This window comes from Atractosteus spatula, chromosome 2 (genome assembly GCF_055471065.1).
Source record: "Atractosteus spatula isolate fAtrSpa1 chromosome 2, fAtrSpa1.hap1, whole genome shotgun sequence".
NCBI lineage: Eukaryota > Metazoa > Chordata > Actinopteri > Semionotiformes > Lepisosteidae > Atractosteus > Atractosteus spatula.
Window position 1 is genome coordinate 20337842 of NC_142707.1, and position 15638 is coordinate 20353479.

At 35.1% G+C, this 15638-nt stretch overlaps 1 protein-coding gene across 1 annotated transcript in view; it reads left to right on the forward strand.

The window, feature by feature from the left end:
- The window catches only part of LOC148839412 (dynein axonemal heavy chain 6-like), a 132053-nt gene that overhangs the window by 48835 nt on the left and 67580 nt on the right, over positions 1–15638 (forward strand). The window contains exons 36-45 of the mRNA XM_088935888.1: positions 266–428; positions 1673–1762; positions 6143–6271; positions 8850–9068; positions 10700–10763; positions 11261–11478; positions 12477–12726; positions 13702–13831; positions 14197–14420; positions 15112–15228. Coding sequence (XP_088792014.1) covers positions 266–428; positions 1673–1762; positions 6143–6271; positions 8850–9068; positions 10700–10763; positions 11261–11478; positions 12477–12726; positions 13702–13831; positions 14197–14420; positions 15112–15228 — 1604 coding nt within the window. The remainder of the gene's footprint in view (positions 1–265; positions 429–1672; positions 1763–6142; positions 6272–8849; positions 9069–10699; positions 10764–11260; positions 11479–12476; positions 12727–13701; positions 13832–14196; positions 14421–15111; positions 15229–15638) is intronic.

The following is a 15638-nucleotide window of genomic DNA, read 5'->3' on the forward strand; positions in this document are numbered from 1 at the left end:
AAACAAAACAAAAAGATATAAATGAATCCTTGTTCGATTTTAAAAAGATTGGGGTTACCTATCTGGTACAGTACCTGTCAACCTCAATTAGCATATTCCCAGTGACTTTAACACCTAGACTGTCTTTGTTCCCCAGATTAGATGGCACTACACTGTCATTTTATTTTTCATTCATTAGCTGTGTGTAATGTCTGTATGCCTGAGTAACATTTTAATAAATAACAATTGTTTGAGATTATTAATAATCACCTTGTACAAATTGCAGATTAGTACTGACTGCCGAAGAGGAATCTTCCATTCTAATTGGTGCTTTACAAGATGCCAACCTGCCCAAGCTTGTGCCCGAAGATGTTCCTCTCTTTAAAAGCATCATGGGGGACCTTTTTCCCAGGGTCATTACTCCTAAATCATTTAATCCCAATCTTGAGGTAATGACATTTTAAAGAATTCTTAATTGTGAAAAATTTAAGCATGTTGCCAAGAGAGACTTACAATTACTGTTTCATTGTGTATAATTTATTAATATGTTACCTAATATTATACTGTATGTATCTGTATTTATGTTTTAATAATATGTAGTATACCTGTAATTTGCCCAGTCACTACAGTATGCAATAAGAAAATCTAAACACAACCGATTACTTCTGTTTGACACAGATGTTTCTCCATAATGCAAAGTGATAGGGTTTGAATTAAACACAAGCTGAAAAATATGTCAAGTATTATGGATTTTTGATTGGAAAATCATATTTATGGATGAATGGATATTAATTTGTGCTAATGTTTTGTCTGATGTCACTCTGATGTCACTATAAACATGAAAATGAAAATATACTAGGTAAGAAATCTCAATAACAAAAGAAGTACTGTACCTTTTCCTTTTCTTTTTGTTGTAATGTGCTGAATTGACCCAAGATACTACTTTTTAAATTAAATGGTTAGCTTGTTGATGTTGAAGTTAATGTATTTTAACTATAGTTATATGGTTTTAAAAAGACCATCTTCATAACACCAATTTTACTACTCAGAAGCAGTATACTGTTATGCATGGTCAGAACCAGGAAAGTACTTGAACCTCTAAGAAATACTAAGCTATTTTGTCACTAAAGATCCCCTTACACTACTCCTAAGAGAAGGGTTGTATTCCACATTTCATTGTCTAAATTCCACGCTGAGCTTGTGCATCTGGCCTCTACAAATTTTCTCCATACGTTTAAAAGTGAACTAATTTCTCTGCCTGATCAGTTGTGTAGTGATCACACAGCTGAAACGTTGTGTTTCTTTTCTTCTCTTTTCAGCATGGAATAAACCTTTACTTTTCCTTTGCAGCCTACACATGCTGACACAGCTATCTTCTTGACTTATTATTATTGTTGTTGTTGTTGTTCTTGTTGCTACTGTAACGCTTACAGCCGTCAGTGGTGTGTAAGAGCTGGCTTACCAGAGCGGTGACGTCACTGCCCTTCCCTGTAATAGCAGGACTACAGCCACTGGGCTGTAGAGAGATCTCTCTTTAGCTCAACAAGCTGGGTCCCTGTTGAGTGACGCCAGAGGCTTGGGTTCGTGTCCCCCACAGTGCGGGGCTGACCTGTGAAGGCAGAAGGCAAGGGCGCCCACCTGAACCCCTGTTGCGTTACCCTATATTGTAATTGTATTCTTTGTTTTTCCTCAGAAAGCTATAGCTATTGCTACAAAATTACTTGGACTGCAGCAATGGCCTAACCAAACAGAAAAAGTCATACAGCTCTACAGTCAAATATTGGTATGTATTATAAGCTGTCTTTATCCTTTTTGAAGAAGAACTCTATTCATTGCCATGTGTTATTGGTTATATTTTTTTATGGATAACCACGAGGTACTCGACAGTAAGGAGTAAGGTACTGCACAGCAATGTAATCTGGCTGTTATTTGTGAGAGCAATGGGCACATTTTGCAGAATCAACTGAATACTAGTATCACAAAATGTCTTAACATGAAAGAAAGGTTGCAAATCCAGATTCACATTTCACATTGCACATTTCAGAATTTCAGGATTTAAAGAATGCCAATTTTGGTGGGACAATTCTGCCATTGAAACATTTTGGTGTAAGCAGGTTATTATCACTCTCTTAAAAAATGTTTCATTTTATTCATTCAAGGGGAGAAGCAGGGGGTTAGTACAGTAGGGAAAAATAGCACCTGGGGAACCCAAGTGGTGCAGGTGAGTTGGCATGAAAATGAAATGGGTCGAGAATGAAGAGAAAGCCACTTGACAAGGAAGCTGAGAGTCGCTTCTGAGGCACTGCCTCGCAACTGGACTAGGCCCTCAGGGGACAGAGAGGAAAAGAAATAGTAGGTTCAAGCTACTGAGAACAATGTGGCCGGGGGTCCCCTCTGGCTCTTGCTGTGAGAACCTCCCCATGAGGGGTCAAGGTGGCGCAGCCAACCTGAGGTCGGGGACATGAGCTTCACTAACCCCTAGAGGGAACCTGGATGCAAAGGCAACATAAAAGAAAGAAGAGGAGAAGGGAATTCAAAACTTTAGATGTGTTTGTTAGCATAGTTGGGGTTTAAATATGAAAGTGAAAATTCAATGCTAGATGAAGAGGAGGAGCAACCCCAGCTTCTCCCCTCAAACCTTCATCTGTCGGTTTCCATTAATAATAATTTCTTGTGCTTTTCTGGACACTCCAATTAAACACTTTACAAGTAATGGGGACTTCCCTCCACCACCACTAATGTGTAGCACCCACCTGGATAATGTGATGGCAGCCAAAGTGCGACAGAAAGCTCACCACACAGTAGCTATCAGTGGGAAGGAGAACAGAGTTATGATGCCAATTCATAGATAAGAATTATTATGTTTTACTAAAAGACAGGGGGATAGTTGGCCAGGACATTGGGGTTACCACCACTTCTCTTTTTAAGAAAACCCCTGGGATTTTTAATGACCACAGAGAGTCAGGTCCGAGTTTTACATCTCATTTGAAGTTCTGTGCCTTTTTTTACCATATAGTGTCCTCATTAATATACTGGGACATTAGGACCCACACAGTGCACAGTGGGCACTCCACACTGGTCCCACTACCAGCAACCTTAGCTTTCCCAGGAGGTCTCCTATCCAGGTTCTAGCCATGCTCACACCTGCTTAGCTTCAGTGGGTTGCAGTGTTATATAGTTGCTAACAATTGTTGTTATTTTATATTTCATATTTGCTTAGATTCTCAAAATGTTTTAAATACACAGAATGCAACTGTAAAAATACATTGTATACAGTACATATCAGTCCATCCTCTTATTGCACTGAACTTTCATATTTACAACATTTTAACTGTAATTTATTAGAATATACATTTATATTCTACAAAAGATGTACTTAATCACACTATTTTCTAATTATTCATCACTATATCTATCTATATTATATCATAAAAAACATCATAAAATGTGAAGAACAATTTGCAAAATCTTGCAAAGCACATGTGGACAGTATTAAATTAATTTATTTTTTTTTAAATAAAAGGTTATTCTGGTATATCAAAGTGTAGTACAAAATGCTCTTCTCCTTTCCTTCTGTTATTACAAAAACAAAGTAGCTTTATTAAGTGGCTGAAGCTGAGAAAATTTAAAAAGGCACATTTAATCAGTTTCAGTCTGAAATGTCTACTCCTTTTTATTTTTGGTCTAACGTATTTAAAGCTTTAATTCCTTACATCTGCATATATTACTTAACTGTATTTGTCACCTGCAGGGTCTTGATTTATTAAGTTCCAGGCATAACAAAACCTGCTTCTCAAATCACTGTTACTGTTACCCTTTTGATCCCACATTGATTGAGCTTGAGTTGAGATTTGGTACAGTACTTCACAAGTCCAGAATGTGTTAATTCAGTAGAAGCTGCACGGGCAGATAAGTGTGTTAAATCTGGTGCACAGTAAGGCTAACTGTAAAGTACAGTCCACTTTAGGTCCACACCCAAGTGATTGAAAAAGTATAGCCCTTCTTCTTCATTACATGAACTAAAAAACAAACATGCTTAATTCAGAACACCTCTATCCCTGAACTCCTGAGTGAATGTATTTCAATTCTGCAAATGTGTCATTTATTTCTATTTTCCCCCATTTTCAGAAATGTTTTCGCTCTTATTTGAAATATCTATATGTACAAATAGAAAGGCAGATTTCCCACATACACAAACTGTTGGCACATTTCAAACCAACTTAATTTTGTATTGAGTGGACAAATCTCCCACAATTTATTTTACATACGGTGAAATCAAGGAACATTGAAACTTTCTTGAAACACAATATTTATGGATTATTTTATTAAGAAAAACATTTGGCGATATAGCAGGATACCTCCTTTTGCATAAATCAAAATCCTCTAAAATACATTTTGGAATCCCGCTTTTCTTTTGACATCTGTATTATTACATGCCTTTACACACTGCTGCAATTTTTTACAGTTGCATTGAATCTCTGTTTTTCTTACCATCTTATTCTTTTTGAAAAACAGCAACTTAATCAAATACTTGCATTCAGGCTCATGGAGATTTATTTTAGAAATTTAAGTCAAGCTGTTGAGTGTGACTTAGATCTGACACCTGGAGAGAAGAGCTGTGAGTGGTAGCAATACCAGTGAATTAAGGGCATACATAATTAAGAACTTTATATCCTGAGACCTATTCCAAGACAGCTAGTTTGATAAGTGATAAGTGATTCGTACTGTATGTGACTCGGTCCTGACTATAAGTAAGATGAAAAGCAAAGCAATGAGCTGAAGCTGTCAGGCCTTCTTAAAGAGATAAGAGTTATGTAATACAGATGTAAGACTTAAGTCATTGAGCCATCTGTTCCATCCGATTTAACAAATATTTTCTGTATTAAAGAATGGGTAATATTTTAGCATGAAATTATTAATTTCATATTTCCAGTGATATTTTGGGTTTATACAACTTATGTTGATGTATTTTACTTAATGCTTAATACGTCTTAACAATTCTAAAACAAGACACAGCTGTCTATAAAAATACCCTTTTACTATTTCATTTTTCCCATACCATTTAAATCATAGTGAATTGATTCAAAGATATTTTTAAGGGGCTTGTGAATGTGAATCTGAGTTTGATGCCTCATGGTAAAGTTCTAAATTAAGCACATATTATTATCATACAGTATATTGCCTTTACTTAAAAAACATTAGTTTAGTTTTTTTCTATAATCCACATATCACCTTTTTGACTCATACTAATGTTGTATTATTTTTTATTTTATTAATTTTTGGAGTTTATATAATTTTGTGTGTCGATTAGGTAAGTACCATACATGCCACTATATTATTACATTGGGTTAAAACATTTCAGTTTTTTTACTTTTCTTATCTGTGAGATTTTCATAAAGCATTATCCTTGATCCACTTAATTAAACATTTCTCTGATCATTAACAGTGCCTAATTTATAACTTTTGTGAAGTTACAGTATATTATTTCAATATAATGTTGGAAATCCAACACAAAACAAAAATCAATTTTACCAAAACTTACCAAATACCAATATTATACCAAATGTGCAATTACTCATTTTAATTGACACTTGTAGCTTTGTCAGAGACAGCTGTACACTGTTTAACAATATGGAAAATTGGTTTCCAATGATTGAAGCTGCTTTTGAGACATTGGTTCCAGCCCACAGGTGGTGTTTCTTCACAGATGTTTTAATGTATCAATGGAAAGGGGGAGGCATCTTTTTTGGCTCAGGTTTTTTTTTGAGTGGCGTGATGTTTAAAATTGTCATGGTGGTATTACTGAGATGTTCTGGAAGATACAGATCTCATACAGTGGCATACTGTATGTTCCAAACTGCATTTTCGGTAGAGTTTGTCTGCTTTTGGTTTCATATTTGATTTCTTCTTAAAAGGGTCAGTTAGATAACTCTTCCAAACTTATAATCAGCACAGAAAACCTTAGGAATCCAAAGGATCAACAAAAGGTCACAACATAAAATAATCATGCATAGTTTTTTACCTAGTGAACCAGTCTTTTTGAAAATTTTGTCTTTTTAGCTTTTTATCTTTGTCTGTTGTTTTTGATATTAATGGTTAATATTAGCTTCTGTTCAAAGCTTCACATTTGGCATGACATCAATTTCTCTCAAAACTGATTTAGGCCCGGCATGGAGTGATGTTAGTTGGTCCCACTGGAGGAGGGAAAACAGCTGTTAGAAGACTCTTGCAGAATGCCCTTCCCTTTCTGCCAGCTCTTACATCAGCCTGCAATGAAGAAACTTCCATGCAGGTAAACAAAATAAGAGAATTTTAACCTTACCAGCTTTGTAACAAAGGAGAGGCAGATGCACCATGTGACTTTGAAGTGCTGCAGAATAAGTATGCAACATTAAAAATAAAATATAAAAAATGTTTTGCATGGAAATGAACTATGATTTATACATTATAGAATCAGAATCAGAAGGGCTGTTTTTTATTCAAAAGCAGATCTGTAAAATCATACCTGTGAGTTTTATATTACAATCTCTACATAGTTTAGAACTATAGTCTTACCACAGATAATTGTAGGCCTATAGTACTTCATTTTTTTTTCAGTAGACAATTTTTTATGTTCTTTTGCATGCCCGGTACCCCAGGGTTCTTCATCAGTATTGCACTGCTTGACATCTACAACAGCAGCACCTTTCAGCAATTTCATATTTTTACTGTGAATATTTTAGTCATGGACAGAACAGAGGTGCAGTGGTTATAATTTGCTGATTCTAAATTATAATGGACAGCAGCCATATCACTCTGCAACTCACAACTGGCAACCCACTGAAGCTAAGCAGGTGTGAGCCTGGTCAGTACCTGGATGGGAGACCTCCTGGGAAAAACAAAGGTTGCTGGAAGAGGTGTTAGTGGGGCCAGCAGGGGGCGCTCACCCTGCTCTCCGTGTGGGTCCTAATGCCCTAGTGACAGGGACACTATACTGTAAACAGGCTCCGTCCTTCAGATGAGACGTAAAACTGAGGTCATTAAAAATCCCAGGGTGTTTCTCGAAAAGAGTAGGGGTGTAACCTGGCCAAATTTCCCATTGGCCCTAACCCTAATAATCCCCATCTATGAATTGGCTTCATTAATCTGCTCTCCTCCTCACTGATGGCTGATGGTTGGTGTGGTGAGGGTTCTGGCACACTATGACTGCCGTCGCATGATCCAGGTGGGTGCTGCACATTGGTGGTGGTGGAATGGAGTCCCCATTACCTGTAAAGTGCTTTGAGTGGAGTGTCCAGAAAAGTGCTATATAAGTGTAAGTGTTTATTATTATTATTCACAATAATAATTATTATAATTATAATAAAGCAATAATTATAATTGTTATGAATAATTATTCACAATGCTGGGGCCCTGGGTTCAATTCCAGAGATGGGGTGATATCTGCATGGAGTTTGTAGGTTCTCTCTGTGTTCACTTTGGTTTTCTGTGGGTGCTCTTGTTTCTTCCAACAGTCCAAAGACATACTGGTAGGTTAATTAGCTTCTGAGAAAATTGGCCCTGGTGTGAGCATGTGCATATTTTTGTCTCCCCTGCAATGGACTGGCATCCCATCCCATCCAGCGTGTACCCTGCCTTGCGCCGGTTGCTTGCTCAGATAGTATGTAAGGGTATGTGTGCTGCAGTGATCAGTTTTAAGCCTGTTGCTCTTCCTGATCAATGATTTAGACTTGTATATAGTTAGCAAATGTAATGGAATTTGTAGATGTCAAACACAAAAGGTTATAAAACAAAACAGGGAAGTAATGTTTAAGTACTGTACAACAAAAACTGGAATTCAAATGCATAAATTAAGTGAAGTGCTGAAGTTTCACAATGTACCAATAAAAAAACTCAAAATATTGTTTTGATAAAAAGTTCAGTGAAGAATAAGAATGGTTACAGGACTGTTTTATTCAGCCAGGTTAAGAGAGCTAATTCTCTTCACTCTAGAACAAAAAAGATTGAAAGGAGGTTAGATGTAAAATCCTAAGTACCTAGAATTATCCAAATTAATTATTTCAAATTAAAAAGCAAACTAGAACACTGGTTCACACTTAGAAACTAAAAGGGAATTAATTTAGGACAGAGAATAGAACACTTCTTTACACAAAGAGTTGTGGATGTCTGAAACAGACCTCCCGGCAGATCATGGAAGTCCACATTCTGTTCACTTTTTAGAAAAGTCTGGACAAAAATCTCACTTACCTTTCAAACTACCAAATGAGATTCTGAATTATTTCCTCTAATTTTCACCCTTAAGAAAGGTTACAAATGAGAAGATGCCATTCAGTCCATCTAACCTGTTTGGTAGCTAGAAGCTACAGTAATTGATCCAAGGATCTAATCCAGCCATTCCTTGATAGACTGATCCGTGCTTCTACAGTACAACCCTTTGAGTAAAGGAGCCTTTTTAAGGAGTGCTCTTCATTTTAAAAGCACTTCCACAAGGTTTCTACTTCCATCCTCTGGTTCACGTTTCACTGTTCATTCTAAAGTCTGCTGGGTTGAAATAATAAACATTATTGAGAAATGAGACTTTATCAATGCTTTATAGAATGCTTTATAGAATTTAACGGCATCCTATGATTTAATTTCTTTTAACATTACTGTACATTCTAATAATTTCCCATTTGTACTGCTCCTCCACATTCTCTAAAGTATGAAAAAGATGTCAACAACTACAGTAAGTCTTTTTTGTAAGTAGTCTCTTCTATCTCAGTGTTTCCCTTTTTGTATTTATAGTATAAATGATACTGTAGCTTAGGTTTTTGCTACCTGCATCTACTGTACCTTATGTTCTTATATTATTTTAATGACACCTTTATTCAATGTGTTTTATTATAATTTAGACACCAGCAGTTAAGAAGATTAAAGTGAAGTCTTTTTCAATCAACCCAAAGTGTGTCACCCTTGGTGAGCTGTATGGACAGGTAGATCCCAACACCCTAGAGTGGTCAGATGGGCTGCTAGCATCTGCAGTGAGGACTTTTTCTAAAGAATTGAGTGAAAAGGTGGATGCAGAAAAGCAATGTAGTGAGGAAAATGTATCAGTCCCAGCTTCTTATAGTGTAAGTATAACTATTTATATTTATACTAAAATTAGGTTTACTTTTATTTATATTACAAATACTTAGGATTGGATGGCATTGAGGTGTGCTTTCATTGTTGAATTTCCCTGTTCTCCTTGTACTGGTGTCCCATACATTGCCATCCATTCTTCCACCCTGTTATTGAACAATAGATTCTAGATTGTTGCAATCATCACCAGGAATAAGCAGCTTTCTGATAATGATGGATTGTCATCAATTTTTTTTTCCATAGGATGTGATCATTGTAGATTTTAAGACTACATTTCCTGAATAAATACTGAAACAATGTGAGAAATGTGAATTTCTTTCCACAAATACACTTCGTGTATTTCTTAATAATTAATTCTAGCAGAGGCTGCAATTGTAACACACTGACCAAAAAAAATAAAATAGCTACAAGTCCCTATAAAGTTATGTAAAATAAACCCATAGAAAAGAGGTATGCCAAATATATAAAGGGAGTGTGTAAATGATACTAAAGTAATTAAAAGTTTATATTTTCATTTGCTGTGAAAGGAGGGATCCCCCCAAACAACACCACAGTTACAGTATATGTTATCCAAAAAATACAGTGTCAAGCAGTTCATTGATATACTGTATACTGCCAGCACTCTAGCACCTAAAATATAAGTTCACATAATCTGTAATAATGTAGCAAGTTCACAAGCTACCTAACAAGCTAAATTATACATTTTGAATCTATAGCACAGTCAAGGTGCATAGTGTGACACAGATTCAAACCATAATTCATCAGTCATCAGTATTCTTTTGATTAGAGGTCCCACTTTTAATCAGAATTTAAGCTGATTGATTTACTTGGAAGTCCCTTAGCACTATATATAACTCTGACATCAAATGATTCCAAGGCATGTGGCTGTATTGTTGGCTTTGTACCCATAATTTGAGTATGGGAGGAACTCAGACCTCTGCTGAGTCGGGGCAAGGTTTCACCCAGGTACTCATAACTGAAGCTTGTCTAGTCCCTCTTTTGTGCTGAGTGAGTAGCAGTAGTGGAAAACCTAATTAGACGTCTGAAAAAAGAACAAAATATACCAAAACAAGGCCTAACAAATTAAAATAAAATGTTATGTCTACAAATTATGTTGGGTTTTTTTGCTTGTTTTTCATTTTTCTTGGTCTCTTTGGGTCTTTTTCCATAAAGCAGGTATTTGGGGGATTTGCCTACATATTTTTTTTTATTTAAAGCATATTGTTAATTGCAAGAAAGGCAAAAATAAAGTCATATCATTTTCTTTTGTTCTTATTACTAAGCAAAAAAGATTGCATTGTGACCAACCTTACCCTTGTGTAAGTAATGTACTGTATATGAATTAAGCTAAGTTCTGATTTGTTTGTGCTATTTTACACAAAGGTTTTACATTTACATTTCTGTTTAATTTTTCAAATGCAACCTGTTTAATCAGGCTAGGTAACATTTAAAGGACTCGAATATCTTGAAATGAAAGTTTTCCTTATTTTATGTTATTATTTTGTTTTATTTTTGCTGATATATCTAAGTACAGTATGAGCAGTAGATTTAAAATTATTGTAATGTAAAACATGTAGTGTCTATAATATCTGTTTCTGTACTGGTAATGATATTTTTGCAGGATAATCAAATAAATGTATCCTCTATTCCTATAAATGAGGAAAGACATTCTACCCTACATCATGGTAAGTTAATTTTTAATATATTCAAGTTTTGTGCTTAATATTGTTAATATAGAAAAGTGTGTCAGAGGACAATCTTCTATGATTTGGCAAGGGATATAATAGAATGGAAAGCTGAAGACTAGGCTGGCAAACAGACAAAGATGATGAGTATGGATGGACCAAAGAAGGACCAAAATATAACTAGTTTCTTTCAGGAAACGAAAGTAGAGTTTTTGTGTTCATCTCATGTTTGTGTGGGTTTCCTCTGGGAGAAAATTTGCTCTGGTGTCTGTATTTGTATAGGCTCTAGCTCTCCCGTGACCCTGAATTGGTTAGAAAATGGATGGATGGTTGCTTAATGCGGGAAGGCAAATATTTATTTATTTAACTTCATGCTTTCTCTAGGCTTTCTTGTGTTCACAAATTAATTGCAACACCATACAAGTTGACATTGTAATAATATTGTATAATATTCAATACTTTATTTCCATTTTTCTTTTGTTTCTCTTTCTCTTAAGACATTATCATTGATAACTGGCGCTGGATTATTTTGGATGGCCCAGTAGATACATTGTGGGTTGAGAATTTGAACTCTGTGTTAGATGACACTAAAACTATGTGTCTGGCGAATGGAGAACGAATCAACTTGCCTGCAGGAATGAGATTCATATTTGAGGTGGACACACTATCCCAAGCCAGCCCAGCCACAATTAGTCGATGCGCAATGGTTTATATGGTAACGGCCTATGTTAATCTATGTCTATGTTAATCCAATTTTATGTTCTTTTAAAGGTGTTTTCAGTTAATATTAGATAAGAGTTTATTGCCAGTAGATTTGATTTACATTGTACAGTTTATAGATTTACCACAATGGCAGTCATTCTACTGTATGCGTTCATTATCTAGTGTAAACAGATACTGTATATACACAGAATCTTGTATTTACATTTATTTGATACCATAATATTTTATAAACAAGAGTAGGTTTTGAGAGGTACAGTTAAACACCTACCACCTAAGCAGTCTCTAGTTCAGAAATCCTGAAGTTCATTTCCCATTTGTATGAAAACATAATAGAGAGTCTACAGAGAATGTAACAAGTATGCAAAAAAGAGAGTATGGATCCTGTGCAGGGCTCAGGAGACAGAGAACACCAAGAGTTTAAATTCAAATCACAAGGCTAAGACGTAAACCAGGAAACAAGCAAGAAAGACCAATAGCGACAAGACAGCAAGAGAGTAACAATCCGAATCACAAGACTAGATCGTAAACGAGGGAACAAGCAAGAAGGTCTGATAGCAACAAGACGCGCACTAGGGAGTTTAAGGAGAATAAAAAGGGGGAACTAAAATAGTGACAGGAGTGAACGGTGATATAGTAGATAAATTAGTTGCGACGTGAGCGTTTGTTAAACACGGTCCGCGTGGGAATGTGAGAGCGGTCTGGGACGGGTGCGGAATGCGTAACACATAAATTATAGACAACACTTATAAATCTTTCAAATCACAATTGAATCTACTCTTTGGTCATTTCAAAATGGGGAAAAGCATGACCTGAGTTGAAGTAAAGCAGTTAATTAAAAATACTTATTTTACAAACTGAGGAGGTATTGTCTAATTTTAAAATGTCCCTTATCATAAGATATAACCAAAAATGGTTTCTTATATATACTGTATATATAGAATGTTTACAGTATCGTCTTCATATTGTCAGCATGAAATTGTCTGTTAATAGGACCCAGTTGACCTTGGTTGGATGCCCTATGTTAGAAGCTGGCTCTCCCACCTACCTAAAGAACTGGGGGTCGCTGGCCAAACCTGTCTGCAGAATTTCTTTGATAAAAGCATGTCAGAGGGTCTGCGTTTTGTGAAGAAAAATCAGAAGTTGCAGACCTTTCCTGTTCCAGAAATTGCAATTGTAATGACTCTGTGCAGCATTCTTGGTGCCTTCATTGACTTCCTTGGTAAAAATGGAGGCCTGACAGGTAAGTTCAGAATTGCAATAATTAAGGCCTTTAATTATTAATACTATTTTAAATATTTTTGGAAAGGTTTGACTTTCTGCCAAACAGAATGACAATGCCTTTTTACATAAAATATGTAGTACTGTACATAATATCCAGAAAGTTCAGGTACAATTCTTTAACTGGTAACATTTAGAAGCTACAGTAGTTATACTGCAAAATCTGATGATTTGCCTACTCACTATTGCACAAAGATGTGAAATGTTCTAAAAGTTTAAGTGGTAAATGAAGCTGCTGTTATTTATTGCTGATATTGAAAGGCATTTCTGACTCTCTACATATACCTGTGATGTACAGTATTATCAATATTTAATTCTTACCTTTGTGATGTTTGGCACAGCTACAGTAGTTGTAGTTGTATTTGAAATGATTGTCAAGATGTATATTCCTTTTTTGTTTTCATAGAAGGAATAGAATTCTTCAGACCATCTTCTTTAATTGTAACCCTTTATCGGTGACTGGGTTTAAAACCATTCATCTTCTCTAACATAAAACAATTCAGTACAAAGTATACATGAGTACTGAGTATGAGTAACAGCCCAACAGCAAAAATACACTCTCACTTTAGCAATTTGTCAGAATTTGTCTTCTGAATTTAATGTAAGATAAAACTATTTTGCTCAGACAAGTAGACAAATTAAGCCAAATGGCTAGTATGTACAATACAGACACAATGAGAAGCTTAGCCAAAACCAAAGCAGAATATGAAGGATGTGCTAGAAAATTTTTAAACAGAGCTGACCACTTCAAAGTCAACTTTCAACCCTTTCTTTGCTCTTTTCATATGCGACTGTTTTAAATCTGAAGTGTTGCAGATTGAATATTATATTTTTGGGATGTTGCAGTGTGTTTATGGAACATTTCCATTAAGTAATTCTTCCACAGTATACTGTAAAGCTGTTACTCCATGTTTAACAAAACCGGTTTTCTTATAAGGAGAAGCTTCTGATATAGAGAGAAATGGCGAAGAAGCAAGAGATTTGCAGACCACAACAAATAATTCAAATTCCATTGGGGCATTTTCTCTGGAAATTAGCCCAAGTGTAATTGCATCATCTAAAAACAGGTAATTGTGAAATCAAGAAAGATAAAAGTACTTCATCACTACTAAACCACTTGTTCATGTTTGTTATAAATACAAGCTGTAAACATCTGCTCAGAGGATGCTCTTGGTGTTCTTTAATTCTGTTTTAACAAGAGTTAGATGCTTTAAGAAAACCTGTTAAGTGTCAAAAACACTAATGCGTTCTCTGCAAATAAAAAGATAGGAGTGATTTCAGCATTAAAAAATAATACAAGAACATACATTTTTGTGGTTGATGATGTTAAGAAGAAACTAATATTGTTGCTGTACTAATCCAGTGATTTAAAGTTGTTTGTGTCACTTGAAGCACTTTAATCATGCAGAGATTTTTTTTTTCTTTTTAACAGGGAAGATTATAAGTGGTTTCTTCAAAAGAATCCTGGAAAACTTACTACTTTTGTAGGGAAGCTCTTTGTCTTTGCATTTACCTGGGCAGTTGGAGGAGTTTTAAAGCTCACTGACAATTATGATGACTTTCCAGTTTCTAAAGACAAAGATAAGACATGGTCAAATGTAGCACATGACTTCCAAAACCTTGTGCAGGAGTTATTTGAAGGAAATTCGCCATGTGGTAAGTTAACTTTTGTTTGTTGCTCACAACAAAGGTGCTAGAAAATATTACATTTAGTTAGCTGTAAAAACTATAGTAATGTAGTCTATATGACAAACAAAATATCCCAGTAAGTTACTACTGTATATGTTACTGTAATAGCCTTTGAATTCGTTCATATAATTTTACATTGTTTTCCTTAATTCCTTTTTTAAAACAATTCTAATATTCAAGCCCCAATAGCTAGGATCTGTAACTGAGTAACATTTTTACTAGCGTTCTGTTTAGTCAACATGAGCATTTGAGATGGCTTTGACAGCAATGTGAAGCATTTTATGACATTTGCATTCTGCTTGTAATGTGTGTGTGTGTGTATAAATATACTGTAGGCATGTATTAAAAAATGCAGTTGATGCATAAAACATTAAGTTTTCATTGTGTGTTCAGTTTAAAGCACATTTTGGAAATTAAAGACCCTCATTGGCAGTGAAAGACTTTCTTATAATTTTTAAATACATATGTTTTTCTTGCAGTAGAATACTGTTACTTTAAAACTAATAGTAGATATAAAAAAATGAGGAAGGCTTAATGCATGGCACACCTTGCAAAATACACCCTGTTGTAGGTGCTGACAGGTATGTGTGAAGGAAAGGTGATCTTACTTTAACAAAAGCAAAAATGGTCAGAAAACTGTTTATATTTCAATGTCCAGGAATTCAGTTTCCTTCTGGAAATAGGATGATCTTCAGTTATTTTGTGGATCTACAGACTGGTGCATTTGTGCCCTGGGAAGATTTGATTCCTTCTACTGAAATGCTTATTCGTAAGAGTAAGTACTCTTAGTTATTTTACTAAAAACAATTGGTGATATTTTGATTTAGTTTAATAAAATCATTGAAAATCTGATCATGCAGTCAGTCATAAAGCTTTTCAGTGGCACCAGCAATTGGTGGACAAGATCACAAAATGAGATTACTATAGTGGATTAAAATGGACAGCATGTCATGATAAATGATCTTCAGTGTGTAAAATTGTTTTAGTTCACAATATACAGTTATTTCATCATTGTGAAATTATGTACATGCACTATTCATTCTTTTTCATTCAGCAAAATACTTTTCTGATTCAAAAGGACTTTATTTTTATTTAGGATTATTTCTGAGAAATCAATTTTTAGAATTTTAAAAGTATGATGAAATGCTGATTTTTATCAATTCAATCTGGTTTCCAAGTATAAAC